General features: G+C 39.6%; 1 protein-coding gene and 1 pseudogene across 9 annotated transcripts in view; one reads left to right on the top strand and one right to left on the bottom strand.

Annotated features, from left to right (window-relative positions):
- Nucleotides 1-498: 498 nt before the first annotated feature.
- Nucleotides 499-25,185, top strand: part of DOCK7 (dedicator of cytokinesis 7) — a 236,897-nt gene continuing 212,210 nt past the window's right edge. For 2 of the 9 annotated variants that reach the window (XM_086717167.1, XM_086717165.1), the window contains exon 1: nucleotides 499-712. In XM_086717167.1, coding sequence (XP_086573293.1) covers nucleotides 675-712 — 38 coding nt within the window. In that variant the 5' untranslated portion in view covers nucleotides 499-674. The remainder of the gene's footprint in view (nucleotides 713-25,185) is intronic. The other 7 variants (XM_086717168.1, XM_086717166.1, XM_086717171.1 and 4 more) reach the window with 5 other exon arrangements.
- Nucleotides 19,848-20,440, bottom strand: LOC112848698 (nicotinamide riboside kinase 1-like; annotated as a pseudogene).

Genomic DNA, 25,185 nt, shown 5'->3' with positions numbered 1-25,185 from the left:
TGCCTTGCTAAGCATCACAAGTCAACTATTATTATTGTTACCTCTGTAGGAGAAAGATCTTTTTTGGCTCTCTTTCTACAAGAAAAACTGTTCTTTCTCTGGTGAGACCCCATTCACAAGGTCGAAGTAGGACAGAAAGTGCTTTCAACTGCTCGGAGATGGGCGCTGAGGAGCAAGAACCCGGCCATCCTGGGCGGCAGAGCACAGCCCCCCTCGGCAAAACCCATCTTCCATTTCCTCTCCTTCCTTTTCGGGAAAACCAAGCTCCCCCCACGCGTTCTGTAATCTTCTTTTCCTGCCTCACCAAGTCGCTGGCCCCTCTCTGGCTGCTCTGTGTGTTCTCTCGGTCGTGCGGGCCCCGCAGCAGCGAGGCGGCCGGGACTGGCTTGTCGCTCCCTCCACGCCCCATTCTTCCCTCTGGTTCCAACCGGCCGCAGCTGCGTTCTGAAGCCCGGGCTCCCGCGGGCATTGACGCGCTGGGGGAGGAGCGGTTTCTTGCTGCGCGCCTCTCAGGAGCATTACGGCAGGGCTCGTTCCCGGCTCTCCGGCCGCCAGCCCCAGCCTCCCCGGTCCGGAGCTGGGACTGGCAGAGGCCGCGAGGGAGGGAGCGTGAGCGAGGAGGCACGCGCCCGCCCGTCCGCGCCCAGACCGCCGCCGCCGCCGCCTTAGCAGCCATGGCCGAGCGCCGCGCCTTTGCCCAGAAGATCAGCAGGTAAATCTCAGGCGCGGGGCGCGCCGCCTCAGCGGGAGGAAGAGCCGGGAGTCCTCCCGGGCCCGGCCTAGGAGACGGGTGGGTGTGGCGACGCGGGCGCGGGGATCCGGCGGCCTGGTCCGCGGCTGGGCGGAGGGGGGTCGCGGCTGTCGCGGGCGCCGCCGAGGCCTCGCGCCGCCCTCCAACCCGGGCTCTCAGCCCGCACCCGCCGCCGATCCTCGCCTCGGGGCGCGGGGAGCCCCGCACGCCGGCGCGCCCGCCTCTGCCAGCTCCTCGGCGGCCCGGGCCTGGAGTTTTCGCGGCGGCTTACTGCAGGGCGGGTGGGGGAGCTCGCCGGCCGGCCGATCAGCGCTCCCCAAATTCTTTGTGTCCCCACCCCCGAGCTGCCTGGGGCCGCCGCGGCGTCTAACTCCCCCCCTCTCCCGCGCACCCCCTTTTGCCCCCAGGAGGGTGCGGGGGTCCGCCCTCTTCTCCACCCCAACAAAAGGTTCCGTGCGCGGCGGGCTCGGGGCCGGTGGGAGGCCGCCCCTTCTTACGCCTCCCACCCTTCCGGAGAAATCTGACAGGATTCCTCTTTGCAACCTAGGGACAATTCAAAGTGGGCTTGTGCACCCAGAATCTAAAACGTATAGGCAAAATGAAAAGTTGAGAGCTTGTGGTCTGCACCTCGGGTGTGCAGCTGCCGAATCTTGGGCGAATTGTAGGCTGAAGCTTGATCTTAGTAGCATGTGAATTTAAATGTGTGCCTGTTTCTCATGGCACCAGACGAAGATGGATGATAGGCAGTGTTCTTTTTATACAGGCCGTTTGGCTCATATTTTAGGAGTCTGGAAGTAAGCATGTGATCATGGTTGAGGTTTCCGAACCTTTTACCAGCCTGTGGCGGGTAGGATGCCAGAACCAAAAATTGAAATACGGCGGGGGCTTTTAATATCTGTAGAATTTCATTGTGAAATATACTAATGTGTAAAACACTAGACAGTGTTGGTTTTATTATGATGTCCCAAGAAAAGAAAGAAACATTCGAATGCATTACTTTTTTTGACAATTTTATTTCTGTGGTTCTGGATCTTTTTAGTTTGCTGATCTTAACGATTTTTGGACCGACCAGACAGGTCTTTTCTTAACTGCCTGAACTTCCATAGGGTTACTCTGTTTTGATTTACTTTGATTTAAGCTTTGTGCGTATTCTTTTCTTTTGCGCTTTAAGACACATTTCATTTTAAGAGGCAAAATAAAAAGTGTGTAAGAACATGTGCTCTGGTGTCGGACTATTATGCCATGGGTTCAAATCCTGACTTACATTCTAACTTGGCACTCTAATCAAATTGTTTAAGCTCTTTTAAGTTACAGTTTTGGCATCTGGAAAATGGGTACAGTAACAGTACCCAGCTCATAGCACTGTGAATATTAAGTGGCATACTTTGTGTAAAGTGTTTAGCATGGTGCATGGCCTTTAGTAACTGTCATTGAACACTGAACAATAATTAGTATATCCTTAGAGTTAATAGGAAATTATTACTTTTGTTCTTTTTAATTTTTTTGTGAAATAACTGGGTCTTGTTTGTGAAGGCAATATCACTAAAAATGTATTGCTTGACATATATGCTTAGTATTCATTTCTCTTTAATAGAACCAAGTTTCGCCGAGAATATTTATTGATCAGGAAATTGCGCACTAGGGAGTTAGATATGAAATATATACAATATCTGTTCTCCATTCATGGAGTTTGTGCTGAGATGAGAGGACAAAATACAAGAAAAAAAGGAAGTTTCACAAAACAACAAAAATTCAAATTAACGTAGTCTTGTAGAGTTGTCACATTAAGCAAGGCAGTGGAAATGAGACATTCATTGATTGGAGAGATACTTAGGTGATTGGTTATTGATTGGGTACCGAAGATGAGGATGACTGACGAGTCTGAGATAACATACAAGTTTCTGACTTGGGCAGTCAGGTGGATGATGGAGGCAGTCATTGAGGTAAGGGAGTACAAGAGGAAGATGGGATTTGAGGGTGGGAAACAAGATGGGAAGAGATGATGATTCAGTTTTGGACCTACTGATTTTGAGGTGCTCATGGAGCATTTAAGGAGAGATATTTATTAGGTTGTTGGTGATGTTGAAGATGCAGGAGATTGGGCTAGATGTCTAGATTTGGGAATCAGCAAATACATTGTAATTGAAGCCAGAGGAGTAGATGAGATAGTATTGGAGGAATGTGCAGATTAATTTGAAGGGAAGACTGAGGACAGAACTGTTATAGATGATGAATTATTATCTGCTTATTGTGACTGAAAGGTACTTTCATTCTTGTTATTAAATATGGTCAAATAACACTTCTGAATAAATTCTTGTTCTGTTGATTAGTTTCCTACTAGAGGAAGTATATATAGCACATACTCTGGAGATAAACTTCCTAGGTTTGACATCCCAGCACTGGCCTGCATTGAATAAACTTGGGCAAGTTACTTCACCTTACTTCTTCATTTTCCCTACCTATAAACTGGGGATAATAGTAGGACCTACCTTATAGGGTTGTTGTAAGAATTAAATAAATCAGGGGCACCTGGGTGACTCAAGCCGGTTGAGCGTCCGACTTCAGCTCAGGTCATGATCTCTCAGTTCATGAGTTCGAGCTCCGCGTTGGGCTCTGTGCTGACAGCTCAGAGCCTGCAGCCTGCTTCGGATTCTGCGTCTCCCTCTATCTCTGCCCCTTCCCTGCTCATGCTCTGTCTCTCTCTGTCTCTCAAAAATGAATAAACGTTAAAAAAAAAAAAATTAAACAGATCAGTACCTGTACGGTGCTTAGAACACAGCTTTCTACATAAGTGCCCAGCATCAATTATTTTTTATTATTATAATATTCATAATGTGATGTTGGACCTTTTCTTGGGAGTGATAAGTCATTATGTGATGTGCATATATAAAATTTGTTGCTCTGTGAAAAGCCTGTTGCTATTCGAAGCCTTCTTTTTCTTCTGTTTAAAGCTTTATGATTGTTCCAAAATCTTTACTTTAAAAAGAATTATACTGATTTCTTTTCTGGTTCAGTCATTTCCTAACCCTTTGCATTTAGTGCTGTTATTTCTTGAGGCTGTGATTTTGTGATTTCTGAAAGCTCTTATTCTTTATCACTGATTGTACTACTTTACTCAGCTCATTATAGAAAAGCAGCATGTATATTTTGTTCATATCAATTATTGCCTCTTGTCTGTTCTCCCTGCTTTTGGAGGACAAGGCATATACATTGTTCATTACTCCCCTTATAATCACCCCCTAGCATATAATTTTGTGGAACGTTGACTGTAGATTAATGATCTAGGCTTTTGTTTGGATTATTTTGTTCTGTTACTTGATACTCAGCAGTAATAATGAACATTTGGATATACTTAAAGCACTTATTACTATATTCTCATCTTTATTACCCAGAGAAGGGGAAAGAACATAGTGAAGAACATAGCAGGTCAGTCACATTGTACAGGTTCAAATTCTGCATATACCACAGAATAGCTATGTAATTCTGGGCAGTTGATCTAACTTCCTTGTCTTGGTTTTCTTTCCAGTAAAATGGGGATAAAAGCCTCCATGGGGTTATCATGAAGATTAAATGAGTTAATACATACAAAACACTTAGAACTGTGACTGAAACATTATAAGCATTAAAAAATGTTAGCTGCTCGGGGCGCCTGGGTGGCTCAGTCGGTTAAGCGTCCGACTTCAGCTCAGGTCACGATCTCACAGTCCGTGAGTTCGAGCCCCGTGTCGGGCTCTGGGCCGATGATGGCCCAGAGCCTGGAGCCTGCTTCCGATTCTGTGTCTCCCTCTGTCTCTGACCCTCCCCCGTTCATGCTCTGCCTCTCTCAGTCTCAAAAATAAACGTTAAAAAAAAAAAAAATGTTAGCTGCTGCTATTGTTATTCCTATATCATTTACAGTTATTATGATTCCCATAATCCAGACAAAGAATTGAGGCCTACATAGCATGAAAGTATTTGCCTGAATTGGGATTCAAACCGTAATCCTCTGATTTCAGATTACATTTTTTTTAATTGACTGTATTTTCTTTCTGCAAAATGTTTTCTATGATACTTACAGATTTTCATACAGTGCTACAGTTAGCATCCCCAAAGTTACCCTTACCTAGTTCATCTTTCCTTTGCTAATTTGTTATCATTTTGCTGCCTAAGAAGCAGACTTTGAAAGGCTTTCATCAGATCTTTATTTTTGAGGAAAATCCTACAGGAGTATTATTTCCTGAATATAGGCTTATTTAAAAATTTTTTTTTTTCAACGTTTATTTATTTTTGGGACAGAGAGAGACAGAGCATGAACGGGGAAGGGGCAGAGAGAGAGGGAGACACAGAATCGGAACCAGGCTCCAGGCTCTGAGCCATCAGCCCAGAACCTGACGCGGGGCTCGAACTCACGGACTGCGAGATCGTGACCTGGCTGAAGTCAGACGCTTAACCGACGCGCGCGCCACTCAGGCGCCCCGTAGGCTTATTTATAACCTCATTTTTTTTGGTTTGTTTTTTGTTTTGAATCTGTTCATAACTTTGGCTGTATAGGCCCAATCTTTCAGTCTACTTTGTTCAGTTAATTCTCACAGTCCTGATCAAAGAAATTCTTTCCACATAATACCAACTACTTCAATGCTGCCTTTTTTTTTTTTTTATCACTTTGGACATGTATACCTCCCTGGCCTTTTGTTGTACTCATCTTACAAAATCTTAATGCTGAATGTCTAACCTCTTTCTTTTTTTAAATATATATTTTTTTAATGTTTATTTTTTGAGAGACAGAGCATGAGTGGGGGAGGGGCAGAGAGAGAGGGAGACACAGAATCCTAAGCAGGCTCCAGGCTCTGAGCTGTCAGCACAGAGCCCCACGTGGGACTCAAACCCAGGAACCGTAAGATCATGACCTGAACCAAAGTTGGACATGTAACCGTAACTGACTGAGCCATGCAGGCACCTCTCAGTGTCTAACCTCTTTCTTGCCCCTTAGTTGCATATTAGTGTTAGAGGCAGAGCAGAACAGTGCAGAGTTGATCTTTTATTAATGAATGTCTTCTCATTTGAAATGAGGTTTACTCTAAATCCTTTCTCGTATTAATGTCTGTTTCCCTACCCCCATCTCTTGCTGAAAAGTTCAAGACCATCTAACATGAGTCTGTTATAACCTCAGCATGCTACTGTTCCTATATGTCATTAAACCATCTTTCTTATGAGCTTGAAGGTGTGCCTTCCCTAAAGTTTACCTAGTGTTTTGTCCTTAGAACCCCACACTTGCCACCTCTCTCAGAATCTTTAAAAAAATTTTTTTTAATGTTTATTCATTTTTGAGAGACAGAGACCAAATGCGAGTGGGGGAGGGGCGCGGCGCGCGCGCGCGCGCGCGCGCGCGCGCACACACACACACACACACACACACGCGCGCGCGCGCGCGCGCGCGCGCGCGCGCACACACACAATGGAAGTAGGCTCCAGGTTCTGAGCTGTCAGCACAGAGCCCTATGCAGGGCTCGAACTCATGAACCACAAGATTGTGACCTGAGCTGAAGTTGAACACTTAACCAACTGAGCCACCAAAGCACCCCTCTCTCAGAATCTTGCTCTCATAATTTTTTCCTTTCCTTTCTATCATCTTCCGTCTGTTTCTTTTCATGTATGTTTCCCTTAAACCGTAAGACTTATTACGCTTTTCTCATAAAACGAAGAAACATTGAATCTTCTGGCATTTCTAGCTGCCAACCAGTCATTCCTTTTTTCTGGTCACATTTCTCACATGTATGTGGTACAGTCACAGCCCCTTCCTGCTTGTTCTCATTGGCCCTTGGGCCATATTACTGTGCTTCCCCTGGTACTTTTACGTGTACTGGAATTAGAGCACGCTTGAGGATTAGGGGTCTTTGACTTTTTTCTTCATCACTGATTTCATGACCTCTTGTTTTTTGGGTTTGTCTTTGTAATTTTTCTGGCCCCCCCCTTCAATTCCCCACATTCCCCCTTTCCCCCTACTTTATACTGCTTTTCAGAGCTCTTTGATGGCTGGTCTGTGTCTTTTTATCTCTAGAGTTGAACACAGAATCTTGTGTAAACTGGACATGTAAGAAGTGTTTCAGTGAATGTCGCTCTGCCACCTTGGAGCATCTTTCATTACCTCACTTCCTGATGACTTCAGTGGGGCTAGAGCTGATCTAATCTCTTACCTCCTGTAATTCAAATGTGTTGCAAATGAAGTCTCCCTAACATACAGCTTTTATCATGGCATTCTTTTGTTCAAGAATATAGAGTGGCTTGTTAAAGTGTTAAACCCAAACTCTTGCCTGCATTTTATCTTATTAAAAAAAATTTTTTAATGTTTATTTATTTTTGATAGAGAGACAGAGCGTGAACAGGGGAGGGGCAGAGAGAGAGGGAGACACAGAATCTGAAGCAGCCTCCAGGCTCAGAGCTGTCAGCACAGAGCCTGATGTGAGATTCAAACTCACACTCACGGACCGTGAGATCATTACCTGAGCTGAAGTCAGCCGCTTAACCGACTGAGCCACCCAGGTGCCTCTCTTGCCTGAATTTTAAAGTCATCTATAATCTGGTCCTTCTCTTGTTGACTTACTCTCTAGTTTACTTGTACCCCCCACAAATGCTCTGCTCAATCCCATCTCTGTAACTGTTCTGTTGTTTTTTCTTTCTGATACATCCTTTCTCTTCTCAATCTTACACTTTCCTGCAGACCACTCCCATTCATTATCCTTACTTTTGGGATGACCATTTCCTCGCTTTTCTTTATTCTTTCCACCTGTGAAGGCATTTCTTTCCTTCTTTCTTTCTTTCTTTCTTTCTTTCTTTCTTTCTTTCTTTCTTTCTTTCTTTTTAAGTTTATTTTTATTTATTTTGAGAGAGAGATAGAGAGCAAGCGGGGGGAAGGGCAGAGAGAAGGAGACAGAATCCTAAGCAGGCTCTGAGCTGTCACTGCAGAGCCCTATGTGGGGCTTTAACTCATGAACTGTGAGATCATATCCTGAGCTGAAATCAAGAGTCGGATGCTTAACTGACTGAGCCACCCAGATGTCCCCTATAAATGCATTTCTAAACAATATATTTTTTTCTGTTTTTGAATACATTTGAATACAATCATATTGTATATTGTCTTTTTTTGTGATGCTTCTTTTGTTCAAATTCTATCTGTGAGATTAATTTATGTTATAGATAGTTGGAGTTCATTTTTATTGCTTTATATTATTTCATTGTATAGATATACCACAGTTTTTCATTCTACAGTAGATGGGCATTTGGATTGTTTCCTGTTTGTGGCTATTACAAACAATGTTCCGGGGGCGCCTGGGTAGCTCAGTCATTTGGGCTTCCGACTTGGGACTCAGGTCCTGATCTCGCAGTTCATGAGTTCGAGCCTGGCGTTAGGCTCTGTGCTGACAGCTCAGAGCCTTGAACCTGCTTCGGATTCTGTGTTTCCCTCTCTCTCTGTCCCTCCCCGCTCACCCTCTGTCTCTCTCTCTCAGAAATAAATAAAACCTTTAAAAACAAACAATGTTCCTGTGAACATTCCTATACATGTATTTTGGTATGCATGTGCATGAGTTTCTCTAGGGTATATATTCAGGTATGGGATTGCTGGTCCTTAAGTATTTTTTATTGCTTGTCTTAGCAGTTTTATTCATCATTAAGTTTATCTGGTAATGCCAAACTGTTTTCAAAGATACCTGAAGAAATACACACTCCCACAACAGTGTTATTTTACATAGTTGCCACCACTTGGTCCTGCCAGCTTTCTCATTTTTACCAGTCTGGTGGATGCATGCATGATGCTGTCTTACTGTAAAAGTTTTAATTTGTATTTGCTTGATTACTAATGAGATTGAGCTCTGTTTTGTATGCCTACTGACTATTTGAATTTACTCTTTTGTAAATTGCCTATTTGAATTTTTTGCCATTCTCCCCCTTTGTTTTTTCCCTTTGTATTATTCTTTTTCTTATTGATTTGTGTGAGTACTTTGTACATATTCAATGTATTAACCCACTTATTGATTATATGTTTTGCAAATATCTTTTCCCACCCTGTGGTTTTTAAAAATTCTTTTTATGGAGGGGCATCTTGGTGACTCAGTGAGTTGAGCATTTGACTCTTGATTTTTGCTCTGGTCATGATCCCAGGGTCATGGGATTGAGCCCCACATTGGACTCCGGGTTGAATGTGGAACCTGCTTAAGAGTCTCTTTCTCTGGGCGCTTGGGTGGCTCAGTTGGTTGAGTGCCCAACTTTGGCTCGGGTAATATCTCTGGGTTCATGAGTTCAGGCCCTACATCGGGCTCACTGCTATTAGTGCAGAGCCCGCTTCAGAGCCTCTGTCCCCCTCTCTCTTTGCCCCATCCCCACTTGCACTCTCTCTCTCTCTCTCTCTCAAAAATAAATGAAAACAATAAAAAAAAAGTGTCTCTTTCTCTCTCTCCCTCTACCCTTCTCCCTTGCTCTGTCTCGTGCATGCTCTCTCTCTCAAGAAATTATTTTTATGGAGTCTTTTGAAAACTAAGTTCTCAGTTTTAATATAATTGATAAGTTTATCTCTCTCTCTCTCTCTCTTTTCTAATGGTTAGTACTTTTGAGGTCTTCTTTAAGAAATATTTTATTACCTTGTGGGTGGCTCAGTCAGCTAAATGTCTGATTCTTGGTTGGTTTCCACTTAGGTCATCTTATAGTTGTGGGATCGAGCCTAGGGTAGGGCTCTGTGCTGACAACATGAAGCCTGCTTGGGATTCTCTCTCTCTCTCTCTCTCTCTCTCTCTCTCTTCCTCTCTCCTCCTCTGCTCGCTCACTCTCTCTCTCAAGATAAATAATAAACTTAAAAAAAAAAGAAATATTTTATAAACCTGTGGTCATTATGATATTCATGTATATTATCATAAACCTTCTAGTTGGCTCCTTTATATTTAGGTTTATATTCCACCTGGACTTGATATGTGTATAAGAATTTTAATTTTTTTCCAAATAGATTATCCTTTCCCTATTGACCTGCCCTGCCACTTCTATTATTTGTGGGTCTTTGTCTGGGTTCTCTATTTTGTTTTTTTGGGCTGGTTATACATATTTTCACCAATTATAAATACTCTTAATTATAATAAGGCTTAGAATTTGGTAGAATAACTCCCCCCACCATTTAAAAAAGTGTCTTGCTTTCCCCTAGTCTTTTGAATTGCCTTGTATATTTTAGAATCCACCAAAAAACAAACAAAAATCCCCAAGTCCTATTAGAATTTGATTGGGATTACATTGAATCTAAACATCAATTTGACAGAGAAATGACGTCCTTATAATACTGAGTTTCCAATCCCTGATTATGGTGTATCTCTTCATTTATTTAGGTCTTCCTTATATCATACAACAAAATTTTATAATTTTCTCTGTAAGGTTTTTGCATATCTTTTGTTAGATTTATTTCTAAGTATATAACCATTTTGTATCTAGCTACATACCTTGTTAAACTCATGTTAACTCTAAAAATGTATCTGTGACTTTTGTATTTTCTGTATAGACAGCCATATCATTTGGAAATTATGAATTTTTGTTTTTTCCTTTCCAAACCTTATAGCTGATTTGCTTTTTTGTCTTGCTCTATAGATGGTTATCTTGCATTACTATGTAGATTATTACCCTTTCTATTTAACATTGTATTCATACTGAGTGTCCTCATTTTGTTTATGATCTCAGAGGGAGGGGAGCTTTCTATGTTTCACTTAATAGTAAGCCTAATGGTTGCTGTAGGTTTTTTTGTAGATACTCTTTTTTTTTTTTTTTTTGTAGATACTCTTAATCTGAGTTCCCTAGAAAACTGAGACCGATACAAGGATTAAGGTTGAGGGTTTATCTGGGAGGCATAATCCCAGGGATCCTGAGAAAAGGGAAGTGAGGCAGAGATGGGAAACAATGTAAGGTGATACCTTATCTCATTGGCCTCTGCTTCACAAAGGACTGGAGAGACATTGTTTGGCAGGTGTGCTTGCTTGGTCACACAGGGTATCTTTGGACAGGGGAACAGTTTCTCACATCAATAGATGGGAGTCTAGAAGAAGAAATTTATCTCCCTGCTCTTCTCTTGCATCCTGTTTTCCGTTAGTCAATTCAATCTCCTCAGAGAGTGAACTCCCCTTCACTTCTGGGTTGTGTCATTTCGACCCCTTTGGCAACCAGTGTAGATGTGTCGCTAATTTTTCAGTGGCTTTTTACAGAGGAGACATTTTGTTTGCATTTGACAGAATCTCCAGTCAGATTAATTTGCATATAACTGAGTATGTCAGGTCCAGGGATACAGATGATATCAGCAGCCTCTCATCTTCGCATCTTTGATAGATTTTCCACTGAATGGTTACAATGATTGTTGACAGCCCTAGGCTCAAATCCTACCATTTAGTTTTGGCAGAAAACATTCAGGAACTCAGTTATTGGTCTGGCTTGTATCACATGTCCTTCCTTGAACAAATTACTGTGTTTAGGGATATAGGGGTTGCTGGCCATTCCTGGTCACCTGTTCACCTCAGCTTGGAGGAGAGAGGTGATGGTGTCAGCCCCACCCAATCCTAAGTAAGGAGTTCCTTACCAAAAAGAAGGGGTTCCTAACCAAAAGAAGGAGGAGGGTTAGAGTGCTGGTCACACCAAAACAACTGATATTCCTTCAAATTGGTCATTGTAACTTGTTGAGATCACTAAAATTATCTAAACATATAGCAATATAGTCAGTTGTGCTACCTGCTAAAATTTAAATGTAACTGGTAAATACAAAAATCTAAAGAAAAGCGTTGTAGCCTGATGCAGCTGTGGATCCCTGTTCCTTAAAACTTTAAGTTTAGCTCTGACTTTAATGCCAATCCCTAGCCCTCACAAGGAGGTCTGCTTCGATTTTGTGTTTTGGACTTCCTTTGCCTCTTTCTGCATCTGCACTCCTGCATCTCATTTGTCCTCTGACACCAAAAACTGCAATCATATCAGCCATTTAATGATTTTCATAAACTTTGCTGAAGATACAGGGATTGTGGGAAGGAGCTGAAGGGTGCAAGACTTTCTTAGAGACTCCACTCTTCCTCTTCTTTTTCCTCCCTTTATCATTGTTTCTCTGACTGGGAAGCAATTTCTTCCTCTTACCTTCACAGAGCAATTCCAGTCATTTCTAGGCTCTTTTTTTTTTTTAGTTTATTTATTTATTTTGAAAGAGAGAGAGAGAGAGACAGAGAGAGCGCAAATGGGGAAGGGGCAGAGAGAGGGAGAGAGAATACCAGGCAGGCTCCTTACTGTCAGTGCAGAGCCTGATGTGGGTCTAGAACTCACAAACCATGAGATCATGACCTGAGCTGAAGTCGGCTGCTCAACTGACTGAGCCATCCAGGTACCCCGGCTCGCTCTTTCTTTCTTTCTTTCTTTCTTTCTTTCTTTCTTTCTTTCTCTCTCTCTCTCTCTCTCTCTTTCTTTCTCTTAATGTTTATTTATATTTAAGAGAGAGAGAGTGCAAGCAATGGTGGGGCAGAGAGAGAGGGAGACACAGAATCTGTGTGGTATACTTTACATACCATAAATTAATTCACTTTAAGTGTACCATTCAGTGATTTTTAGTAAATTGATAGAGTTATGAGAAACCATCACCCACAATCTACTTTCAGAGCATTTCCATCACCCCCTAAAACCCCTTGTGCCCATTTACTTCCTATGCCCATTCCAAGTCCCAGGCAACCACTAACCCATTTTCTGCCTGCCTCTCTCTCTAGATTTGCTTTTCCTCTACATATGTAGCTCTTTGTGCCTGGTTTCCTTCACTTAGCATAATATTTTCATGATTCAGCATGTATGAGTACTTCATTCCCTTTTATAGTTGAATAATCCATTATATGTCTGTCATACATTTTGTTTACCTTTTCATCAGTTGATGGACGTTTAGCTTGTTTCTACCTTTTGGCGATGGTGAATAGTGCTTGTGCAAACATTCATGTACGAGCTTCTTTTGAACACCTATTGTCCATTCTTGTGAGTATGTTCCTAGGAATGGAATTTCTGGGTCATCTGGTATTTTATGTTTAATTTTTAAGGACTGCCAAACTCTCCCATAGCAACTGCACCATTTTACATTTTCGTTAGCAATATGTGAGGGTTCAGATTTTTCCACATCCTGGCTAACACTGGTGTTTTCTTTTTGATTGTAGGCATTCTAATGAGTGTGAAGTGGCGTTTCATTGTGGTTTTGATTTGCATTTCCCTAATGATTTTGTGATGTTTTCTTGTGCTTATTGGCCATTCACATATCTTCTTTGGTGAAATATCTATTCCTGTCTTTTTCTCATTTTTAATTTGGTTATTTAATCTTGTTTTTGAATTGTAGGAGTTTTTTTATATGTTCAGAATACAAGTCTTTTATTAGGTACATGATTTACAAATATTTTCTCCCTGTCTGCTTAGTTTCTTATTTTCTAAATGGTGAATTTTGAAGCAGAGATATTAAATTTTGATGAAGTCCAATGCGTCAAATTTTTTTTTTTTCTTATTATAGATCATGATTTTGGTGTCATTCTCTAAGACTCTCCTTAATTCATGGTCAAGATTTCCTTCTCTCTTCTGCAAGTTTTTAGTTTTAGCTCTTACTTTAGGTTTATGATCCATTTGCATTAATTTTTGTGCATGGTGTGAGATAAAGGTCTAAATTCATCTTTTGTGTGTGAATGTTCTTTTGCAACACTGTTTGTTGCAAAGACTATTTTTTTGTCTCATTGAATTGCCTTCGTACCTTTTTCAAAAATCAGTTGACCGTAAATGTGGTTATTTCTTGACATTCAGTTCTGTTTCATTGATCTGTATGTCTATTCTTAGACTAGTACCAGTGTTCTGAATAGTATTACTTTATAGTAAATTTTGAAATCCAGAAGTGTGAGTCCTCCAACTTTTTACTTCTTTTTCAAAATTGTGTTACTCATTCTGGACTTTTTGCATTTCCATAAACATTTCAGGATCAACATCAGTATAAAGTTTGCCAATTTCTGCAAAAATCCTTTTGGGATTTTGATAGGGATTATGCTGAATCTGTAAATTAGTTTGGGGAGAATTTCCATTTGAACCATATTGAGTCTTCAGATCCACAAACAGACTGTGTCTTCATTTATTGAGGTATTATTTGATTTCTCTCAGCAAAGTTTTAAAGTTTTCAGTATGTAAGTCTTGTCCTTCTTTTGCTAAATCTGTTTCTAAGTATTGCTTCTGATGTTACCATGATGGAATTAAAAACTTGTTTTTGGTGTGTTCATTGTAGTATATCGGGATACAGTTGATTTTTGAATATTGAACTTGTATTCTCTGACTTTGCTGAACTCGTTAGTTCTAGTAGTGTTTTTTTGTTTGTTTTTTTTGTGGGTTTTTTTTTGTTGTTGTTGTTTAATTTTGGGAGAGAGATATAGCATGAGTGGGGAACGGGCAGAGAGAGAGAGGGAGAGAGAATTCCAAGCAGACTCCTCCCTGTCAGCTCAGAGCCCAGTGTGGGGCTCGAACTCACAAACTGTGAGATCATGACCTGAGCCAAGATTAAGAATCCAATGCCCAACTGACTGAACCACCCAGGCGCCCCATTTCTAGTAGTTTTTTTGCGAGTTCCTTAGATTTTCTGCATATAGGATTATGTTGGCTGTGAGTAAAGAGTTTTATTTCTTCCTTTTCTTTTTTTTTTTTTTTTTAATTTTTTTTTCAACGTTTTTATTTATTTTTGGGACAGAGAGAGACAGAGCGTGAACGGGGGAGGGGCAGAGAGAGAGGGAGACACAGAATCGGAAACAGGCTCCAGGCTCCGAGCCATCAGCCCAGAGCCCGACGCGGGGCTCGAACTCACGGACCGCGAGATCGTGACCTGGCTGAAGTCGGACGCTTAACCGACTGCGCCACCCAGGCGCCCCTATTTCTTCCTTTTCAATATGAACGCCCTTGATTTGTTTCTGTCTTTCTTTCCTTCCCCTGCTACACTGGCTAGAACCTCTAGTACAATGTTGAATAGTGAGAGCAGATACCCTTGCTTTCTCCCCAGTCTAAGGAGGAAAGCATTCAGACTTTCACCATTAAGTATGATACTATTTGTAGGCAGATGCTGTAGAAAAGGGAAGGAGAAGAAAAGATTTGAGAGGTATTTAAGAGCATGAATAGGTCTTAGCAACTAGTTGTATACCGGATATAGTTTATATGTTTGTGGGAGATTCTGGCTTTATTTTTATGAAGTAGGGTGGAATTGAAGATACATTTATCTCCTTTTGGGAAGATTGACTTTTTACAGTAGAGGTTATCTCCCCCCCACCTCAGTTTTTTTTTAGTTGCCAATTTCAGATCAGTGTTAATTTTTTCAAATGGTAAATTTTGAAATTGTTTTTGTGTGTAGTTATAAGCTGGTATGTTCTATGAGGTAGGCAACAATGTTATCACCATGTTTTTAGTTGAGGAAATTGAGTTATGGTGGAATATTCTAGATCAGAGTGATGGAGACATCCACGTCCCTTTCAAACAGTGCTTTCTAAATCTTTGACTTATATGCTATTCCAAAATTGTGTCAGATGGGATACATGAGTCATAGACATCTTTTTTTCCTTATCCTCCCCCCAAAAGGAACTATGTCTTAAATGTTAAGTGTATTATATAGAAGGATTTCTGTTCTTTGGTTTTAACAAATCAATCTCTATCTGTTTTTGTTTTCTTAGACCTTTAGTGGTTACTGGTCCACTGTGAACCTAAATTCCCGAAGAGTTCAACACAGGCTAACTGATAAGTGACAGGGCCTCAGACAGGAGTTTTATTTGGCCAGCCATGAAAGATAGGAAGCAGATCATAACAGTGGTGGTGGTTGTAATTACAGTGCTCCTATTAATATGTTAGTGTATACACTAGACATTTTCACTGAGTATCTTTAGCTGACGTCATAGGCTAGGTTTTTGAGACTAGAGAACTCATTAATATGAACTGCAGCTAGAATCATCGACTTTTGGAAACTTACTTTCAAGGAAATAGGCCTTAGGAGCTTTGTGGATCTGAATACAAACCCTGCCTCTCTACCTTTAATAAGCTTGGCAAGTTCCTTTATTTTTGACGTTTATCTAAAAATATCTTTTTTTCTGACTATAAAATAATATATGGTGCTGCAGAAAATTTGGAAATACAAAAGGCCCAAAAGAGAAAATAAGGATCATTCATAATTTTAGATTTAGACAAAAATCTCTAATGGAGCTTGGATTCCAGTGATAATCTTTGCAAAAACTAGAAATAGCCTAAATGTTTACCAATAGAGACTGCTGGCTAAATATGTTCTGGTTTACCCATATCTTGACCTCTGTAGCAGATAAAAATTAGGAAAGCAGTGTTTAAGAGTGGGGCTCCATGTTCAGATCTTGGTTTTATTCCTTATTAGTTATGTGACCTTAACCTCTTGATGCTTAAGTATCCTGATATAATGCCTACTTCATAGAGTTTTTCTGAGGATTAAATGAGGTATAACAAATCTAACCCTTTACACAGTATCTGGCACACAAGTTGTACATGCTTGATAACTAGTGTTAGACCATTACTAATTTTATGTGCTGATGTGGAAAGATTCCCAAGATATATTAAGTGTATAATATAAGGTATCAAAAAAGGTTTTTTATTGTACGATGTCATATGTGGACATTAAAAAGTAGATGCATCTTTTTTTTTTTTTCTTGTAAAGTTTATGTATTTATTTGAGAGAGAGAGAGAAAGAGAGCGTGTAGGGGAGGGGCAGAGACAGAATCCCAAGCAAGTTCTGCGCTATCAGCAGGGAGCCCAGTGTGGTACTCAAACTCATGCACCTTGAGATCATGACCTGAGCTGATAGCAAGAGTCAGACGATTAACTGACTGAGCCACCCAGGCGCCCCGTCACATCTTTTTCTTGAAGGATACCTGATAAAATATTAAGTGGTTACATTTGGGGAATAGAACTGGGGATTGGAGATGGTAGAGAGATGTACCTTTTGTTTTTATCTCTTTGTGAAATTTGAATTTTTTAATGCCAGGTACATACTCCTTTTGTTTACTGTCTTTTTTTTTTTTTTTTAATTTTTTTTTTGTCTTTAGTTGGAGATAGTATTTTTTTTAATGTTTATTTATTTTTTTGAGACAGAGAGAGACAGAGCATGAACAGGGGAGGGTCAGAGAGAGAGGGAGACACAGAATCCGAAACAGGCTCCAGGCTCTGAGCTGTCAGCACAGAGCCTGACACGGGGCTCGAACCCACGGACCGTGAGATCATGACCTGAGCCGAAGTCGGCCGCTTAACCGACTGAGCCACCCAGGCGCCCCTGTTTTCTGTCTTAAAAGATGTCTTTCTGGGCTGCCTGGCTGGCTCAGTCAGTAGAGTATGTGACTCTTCATCTCAGGGTCATGAGTTCAAGACCCACTTTGGGTGGGTGTGGAACCTACTTCAAAAGATGCCTTCTTTTATAGAGTTGTTTCTTTTTTTTTTCTTCAGGTTGGAAAATCGTATTTCCTCTGCTTCTCATAGTAACTTTATTTACATAATTGTAGGTTTTGAACATAGTTCTGGAACCAGACCTTTGCAGATATGCTAAAGACATATTAGAGACTGTTTTGAGATAAGTGAAAATATCATATATCTTGTTTAAAAAGAAGAGTTTCACATGGAATAGAACATTGTGTTTCCGTGTTTCGCTTAGCAAATGGGACAATAATGATGTCAGCAAGGTTCTTAAAGAAAAGGTTATATATTTAGAATTCTTCTGTGGATTCAGATTTCACCCCCCTGTCCCCCAGCAAATATTTACCTGTTTGGCAGTAATAGATAAAAAGTCATAATTCCTTGTCCTTTCCCAATCAATTAAAAACCAACCATACTTACAAATTAGTCTTCTCTAAAAGGTATTTGGAAGTTTCATAAACTGAGTAGTCTCAAAATTCATTCTTACTCCCTATCTCCTTTTCTCTGTTTGTACTCTTATACCCATGTCTCCATTTCTCTCTTTCTCTCTCCATTGTCTCAAATATGGGGTTGTAAAGATTAATAGGATATAGTCCCTGTCTTCAAGAAGCTCACATCTGTTGTTCCATTCTAGCATTCTTACCTAACTACTTTCCTGTGGGGAAAGAACTATGAAAATTTCTCTCTATTTCCATTTTTTCACTTCAGCTTAAACATGTATTAAGTACTCAGGATATGCCAGGCACTCTGCTAGAGGGTGCAAAGGTAAATGAAGTCCCACCTTTTACTGCTTGGTTTCTTGCAAGGAGATTGGTAAATAGATTTCAAAACAATTTGATAGATGCTATGTCTGCGATATTGTTTGGTTATCACAAGGAGATAGTTTTTGATAGAAAAGTGCCACCAGACAGAATTAAAGAATATACATTTTCTTTAATGGCAGAAATTAACATGCTTTGAGACATTTGTACAAAATAAGAGCCAGAATAGCATACTCCAATCAGAAGTAAAGTTTCCTTGTCCTCCCTAATTCCTCAAGAAATTGCAAAGGTGCCTCTGAAGAGTGAGAATGTGCCAAGCCTGAGAAGCCAAGTTCTCAAATCCTTCACTGTACCTTTTTTTCTTCAACCATACTTTTATATTGGAGGGTTGCATTAGTATTCCAGAAGAACCTGCCTTGCAATTTATGTGCTTCTATCAAAGAGAATGTTTACAAACTTTTGGGCTTTCCTACTCTTGAAATCAAACGTTATCAGCAAGGCCAGGTTCTTAGTCCATGGTGAAAAGCAGTGTGGCTGGTCTGCTGCCTGTCTGAATTAGCCTCCTGGAAACTGTTTCCTTGAATGTATATGGATGAACACAGAGTACTTGGAAAGGACAGAGGAGGAGTATCTAATCTGAGTGGAACAGAACAGAAATAATCAGGCAGGGCTTTATAGAGAACATGATATGCTTCTCGAAGGGTATTTGCCTCATCTGTACTCCATAGTTAGTTAGTTTCGTCCATTAGGGTAGATTGATAATAACTGAAGAGTTTAAAGCTAAATTGCTGACATCATTTGTATCTTTGAAATATAGGGACATTTCTTGGATTACTATAATAATACTGTTACACACATTAAAAAAAAATAATTCTTCATTGTGTTATACCTTGTCCATATTCACATTTCTCATTATCCCCAACAATGTGTTTTGTAGCTAGTTTGTTCAAATCAGGATCCAGTTAGGAACCATTCATTACATTTAGTTTTATCTCTCAGTCTTTTTTTCTTCTTTTAAGTAGACTTTACTTTTTTCATATGATGTCTTTTTTATGCTAAACGTTACTCTGTCTTTAGATACTCATCATGCTAATTTGTTGAAGAGACTTGTGGTACAGAATGACCTGCCTTCTGGTTTTTGTCTGATTGCTTCCTTTGGCACTAGTTTGTTTTAGTGTTCTCTGTATTTCCTGTAAACTGGGTGTTAGATGTATAGGTTTGATTTAATTCAGGTTAAACATTTTTTTGGCACAGATACTTAGGAGGTAACACAATGTTGCATTTCTTTAATCTATTGTTTTCTTTTTTTTTCTAGTAAATTTTGATTTATCCAATGTGACTGCTACTCCTAAAAAAGCCTTTATTTGCAGGAGGTAGGCATTGGATGGTAACGAATATTAAAAAAAATTACAAGTAGAAAAATATCACCGTGCATTATATCTAAGGTAAATGCTTTGTGTTACTTGATATGTGTGTATATATACACACACATCATACACGTTTGTATTTGTATGTACAGAGACACATATATACACAAACACATCGACACATACAGACATGATAGATTGCATATATACTGGATTGTGATGTAAGCCTTATTTTGTACTCTGGGTCCCATTCAGAAAAGTTTGACAATCATTAGAGGAACTGACTCATTGTTTGTGAGCTATGCTGTATCTCTGCACCCCTTGGAGTGAGAACAGCTTATCAAGGTAAATTCCTATACCAAAGGTATAGACCACTATTTACTGTTCCACATATCGGGGAAACCATGTGTGATAATACAAATGAACCAACGGCTGTCATCAACCAAACTACATATTATGTATTGTTAAAAGTTCTTAAACATACTCCTTTGAGTTTCCTAATTCATTTCAGGAAGGATTTAGTCCACTCCATCTTTATGTTGCTACTTGCAAACACTTTTGCTTTGCTAGTTCTTATAGTAGATCTTCATACATTTGTGGAAAGAAGTCCTCTTCAGATTTTGTTCTGCCTAGGTAAACCATTTCCCACCTGATGTCTCCATTTCTTGTCTGTGCTTTAGATAGATGGGCCACACGTGGCCATCCAAGTACCCTGGAAGGGTTTGGAGGCTCGTAGACCTTTGTACTCTTCCTCCCCTTAACGTTCTTCATATGGAGTGGTCAGAAAGTAGCTCCTATGTTCCATAGAGTGTCAGGGGCTTATAATTAAAGAGAAGGAAGCCTTCAGTGATTAATATGGGAAATCCCTTAGCATTTCCATAGTCTGTTGATACCAATGAGTGTCTTGGGCTTTTCATCCAGCAGGAAATGGTGGACATCATTTTTTCCACATTAAGTGCTTCAAGCATGTCATACTGCAGAAATCCATTTGTATTTGTCTCTATCTCAGACTGTGGCTTAAAGAAATCATCCTGAGATATGATCCTGCAGTTTGGGAGATGTTTCTTAGCCAGTGTTATCTTCCTGCCATTTGTCATACCACTAATTCCAATGACAAATGTTTTCATAATTACTTTTGAAAATCACGTCTTCCTAAAGTTTCCAGGTGCCAGTTTGAGTCCTCCCAGGCAAAGCGGCAGAAATGCTGGCCAGGTGCATACCTGTCACTGACCCACCGCAACCCCCAAAGATTGCTAACTGTGAGGCTCACGGCCCCTCTTTCCACATCCTTACCAGGTCAGAGGTGGCCTAGATCTAATCGATTGTTTTTTTTATTTTGCTCTTCATTGTCTTTAATGCCAACTATACACAGTGGTACAACTATGATTCAACCCGTCAGTCACCAATCTTGGGTTTGGATAGTCATAACACTGGAGTATCTATCAGCTGCTCTTTTCCATTTTCTTTTGGGGATTTTTAGCTAGTCCTTTTTTGCCTTGTCTCTGATGTATTCTTTTACCTGATATATTGCCTGGTGTATCCTTCTACCCTTCCCTTCTTCTCTGACTTTTATGTTATGTATAAACAGTGCCAGTTCCAAGAGATCTTATTTTCTTCTTTGACATAGAACATTGTGGCTCTTTTTTGTGACGTTATAGGAAAAGCTCAACTAAACTCTTTTTTATTTTTGTCTAAACTCTCCTTACTCCTCTTTTTTGTTAAATTGTATTTATTTGTTTTTAGATTTATTTTATTTTTTAAGTAAACTCTACGTGGGACTTGAACTTAGAACCCTGAGATCAAGAGAGGTTAAGGTCTACCAGACTCCCCTCTCCTTACTCATCTTTACTAAGGTTTTACTTCTGATCCCATGAAGAATGACTAGAGATGAGAGAGGCCCAGATTGGTCATTCTGGAAATCATAGTCAGATGGGGCATCTGAAAGTGGGAGGAGATTAGAAGAAAGATTAAATGCAACATAATTTCCTTCAGGATGTGAGTCCTTGTTGGTTATTTCCAATATCCTATGGTGAATGACCTTAGTGAGTGCTTTCTCTTGTGAAAATTATAATGCCTGTTGACATAATGAGGGAGCTTGTGGAAATGGAGAGAATTGATAAGAAGGCAAATAGGTCAAGTATTCCATCATGTTCTTTTGGGTGGGGAAGACGGTATTCTCTCATAATTTAGGAGCATGAGTACCTATGGAATTTTTGATTTATTCTTTCCACTTTGCAGTTAATATTAATAGCTTATTAGAAGTAAAAAAGGCTTCCCTGTATTTCCCTGCTATAGAGCTATCACTAGGAGTAGGAAAAATAATTATTGGAAAAAGCAATCTACAGTAGTCTCCCATTATCCACAGTTTTACTTTCCATTGTCAACCTCAGAGAGCAGATGATTCTCCTTCTGACCATCCAGCATGTCTCATTTTAGTAGTAGCCTAATGTCACGTTGTAGTGCCTACAGCATTCACTTCACTTCGTCTCATTATGTAGGCATTTATCATTTCACATCACAAGAAAAAAGAATACAGTACAATACGATATTTTGAGAGAACACATTTATATAACTTTTATTACAGTATATTGTTTAATTGCTCTATTTTATTAGTTATTGTTAATCTCTTTGCCTCACTTCTAAAAAAATTATTTAAATTCAAGTTAGTTAACATACAGTGTAGTACTTACATATAACACCCATTGCTCATCCCAACAAGTGCCCTCCTTAATACTCATCATTTGTAAATTAAACTTTTTCATAGGTAAGTATGTATAGGAAAAAACATATAGATAGGGTTCAGTATAATCCAGAGTTTCAGGCATCCACTGGGGGTCTCAGAACTATTCCCTATGGGTAAGTAAGGACTCTTTTATGATAAAGGACTTTAACTGATATAGGAACTATATTTATTCATCATTTTTTTTGTCTTGAATACGTCGGGCCATAGTGTGGTTAAGAGATTTTATTTCTTGGGAAAATTTTCTCAGTACCATTCCATGAAATCTTTTCATGCAGAGGGTCTCAGTATGAATACATCCCTTGTTTGGGCAATATTTTTATTGCTATCATAGCCCATATGGAAATGGTTTTTATTTTCAAGTTACTACTAATTTTGTTTTTGGGGGAAATTTTGTCATATAGAAATAAGACAAATATTTGTAGCATGGAGATGATCTTTTGTTGTATGTCTCTTTTAATAAAGAAAAGATCATCTCTTTTTGAGGAAACCATATTTCACTTAAGTTTCACTGCTTAACATCTTCTGAAAACAGGATATGTCTTCCACTTAATTGATGGTATGGTGGTTAATTGGCAATTTTTTTTTCTTAGCTGTACATGAAGTAGTAGCAGGTCTTAACAACTAATGACATCCTGTGTTTGATAAAATTCAGATTACTCATGGTTTAGCCCCAGAAACAGTGAGGTAGTGCTGAGATTGGTAGACCGAGTTGAACAGCTCTGAGGAAGGGAGACACAGAATATTTGTTCTATGTTGCCCTATGAAAAACTTTTTCATATTCTCATCTAAGTCTTAAAAGAATCAGGAGATTTTTTTTTTTTTAATTTTTTTTTGTTTCAACGTTTATTTATTTTTGGGACAGAGAGAGACAGAGCATGAACGGGGGAGGGGCAGAGAGAGAGGGAGACACAGAATCGGAAACAGGCTCCAGGCTCTGAGCCATCAGCCCAGAGCCCGACGCGGGGCTCGAACTCACGGACCGCGAGATCGTGACCTGGCTGAAGTCGGACGCTTAACCGACTGTGCCACCCAGGCGCCCCAAGAATCAGGAGATTTTAAGGCCTTTAAACTAAACACAATAGTGAGCACCCATAATATAGGCTTCATTAAGAGGACTAAGGGAAATTCTAAACTGAAGTGAACTTTCTTGTCTTCTCACATCTGGTGGAAAGTACAGAGAATTCCCTTCTATATTTCCCCAGCAAGTTTCCCTTGTTATTAACATCCTGAGTTAGTGTGGTACATTTGCTTTAATTGATGAGCCAATATGGATACATTATTATTAACTACAGTCCTTAGATTACATTGGGTTTACTCTTTGTGTTGTACATTCTGCAGGTTTTAACAGATGTATAAGGAATCTATCTACCATTGTAGAATAATACAGAATAGTTTTGCTGCCCTAAAAATTCCCTATGCACTATTTATTTGTCTCTTCCTTTTCCTCCCCATTCCAACCTGGGCAACCCCTATGTTTTTTAATGTCTCCATAGTTTTGCCTTCTCCAGAATGTCACATAGTTGAAGTCCTACAGTAAGTAGGCTTTTCAGACTGGATTGTTTCACTTGCAGTATTTTTTTAAGGTTCTTCCATGTCTTTTGTCACTTGATATCGTATTTCTTCTTGTTGTTGAATAATCTTGCATTGTATGGATGTACCACACTTTGTATATCCATTTACCTACTGAAGGATAAACTTCTAGGTTCCAGCAGTTATGAATAACGAATTAGTTTTTTATAACACACAAAAATGTTCTAAAGTACCTCAGATCACTGAGGTAATTCAGTATCTTGAGATTGAAAGAAAAACTTTTTCACCTTTGTATGAAAAGTTTCTAATTGAGTAGTAGGCTCAAAACAGTGCTTGACAAATGTGTGGAATGATTGAATATGAAAAAAGGAAAGGGGTATGGAAGAGAAGAAAGAGGGGAAAGATTGTATCATAAATTTGGATAATTTTTGGAAAATGAGATTTTGTAGAAATTCAGCTGGAAATTTGAATGGGGACCAAGATGCAAAGGGCTCTGAATTCAGAGCATTAGAACACTGCAGGACGCAAGTATCATCAAGCTGGCCCAGAAACCAGGTCATTAGACCTGTTTCAGCTGATTTGCAGTAAAATGGTAGGAGAAAGTAGGGTTTAGATTTTGGAAAAGAGTAAAAAAAAAAAAAAAAAGCAAAACCCAGAAGGCTAGTTTTGTAAAATAAGGAAGTGGCCAGTTGGTGATCGTAGTGTAGAAGTTAGATAGTGACTACAGAAAGTTAATTGCACAAAATCTATGGATAGTGGTGTTTATTTTATGTTGTGTTATAATTTCTTTTTTGGGGGTTATAATTTCTATTTAATAAAAATGTTACTAATGCGGGGATGTTATTTATTGGATTTGGGACTCACTGAATATTTTGCTTTATAGTTTTGGAAAATGGGAGACTAATGAGGTATAAAGTCATTTGAATTTCTTTTTTCTTTTTTTAATATTTATTTATTTTTGAGAGAGAGAAAGAGAGAGAATGAACAGGGGAGGAGCAGAGAGAAAGGGAGACACAGAATCCAAAGCAGGCTCCAGGCTCTGAGGTGTCAGCACAGAGCCCGACCTGGAGCTTGAACCCACGGAATGTGAGATCATGACCTGAGCTGAAGTTGGATGCTTAACTAACTGAGCCACCCAGGTGCCCCAAAAGTCATTTGAATTTCTAAAATATTTCTGTTTCAGAAATGCTATTTCAGTAAATTTGAAATACTAGTATGCCCCCAAGGGTCACTAACCAGCTTGAAATTGTGGAACTTTTAAACTCTAATCCTAATTCAAATAAAGATTTATCTGTTGTATTATGGTAATTCTTTTGTGATTTACTTCATTTGTCAAAAAGTTCAGTAATATTGTATATTTCATAGGGCTAACCAGTCACCTGTTTTGAGTGCCACATGCTAAATATTTTAGGGAAAACAATGGTGAATTAAACACTGCCTCTTTTTATATAGAGTGTATATAAAATGTGGAAAAAATAACTAGGAAGGAGGAAAATGCATTAGATTATAAATGAAAGTCTTAATGAAAGGTGGAATTATTTTTGTTTGGGGTGAGCTATCATAAGTTTGTATACAGTTCCTGTCATTTAGGTTTTACCC

This window comes from Puma concolor, chromosome C1, assembly GCF_028749965.1.
Source record: "Puma concolor isolate L17-30 chromosome C1, mPumCon1.1.hap2, whole genome shotgun sequence".
Classification (NCBI taxonomy): Eukaryota; Metazoa; Chordata; class Mammalia; order Carnivora; family Felidae; genus Puma; species Puma concolor.
This window is presented reverse-complemented; position numbering and strand designations above follow the sequence as displayed.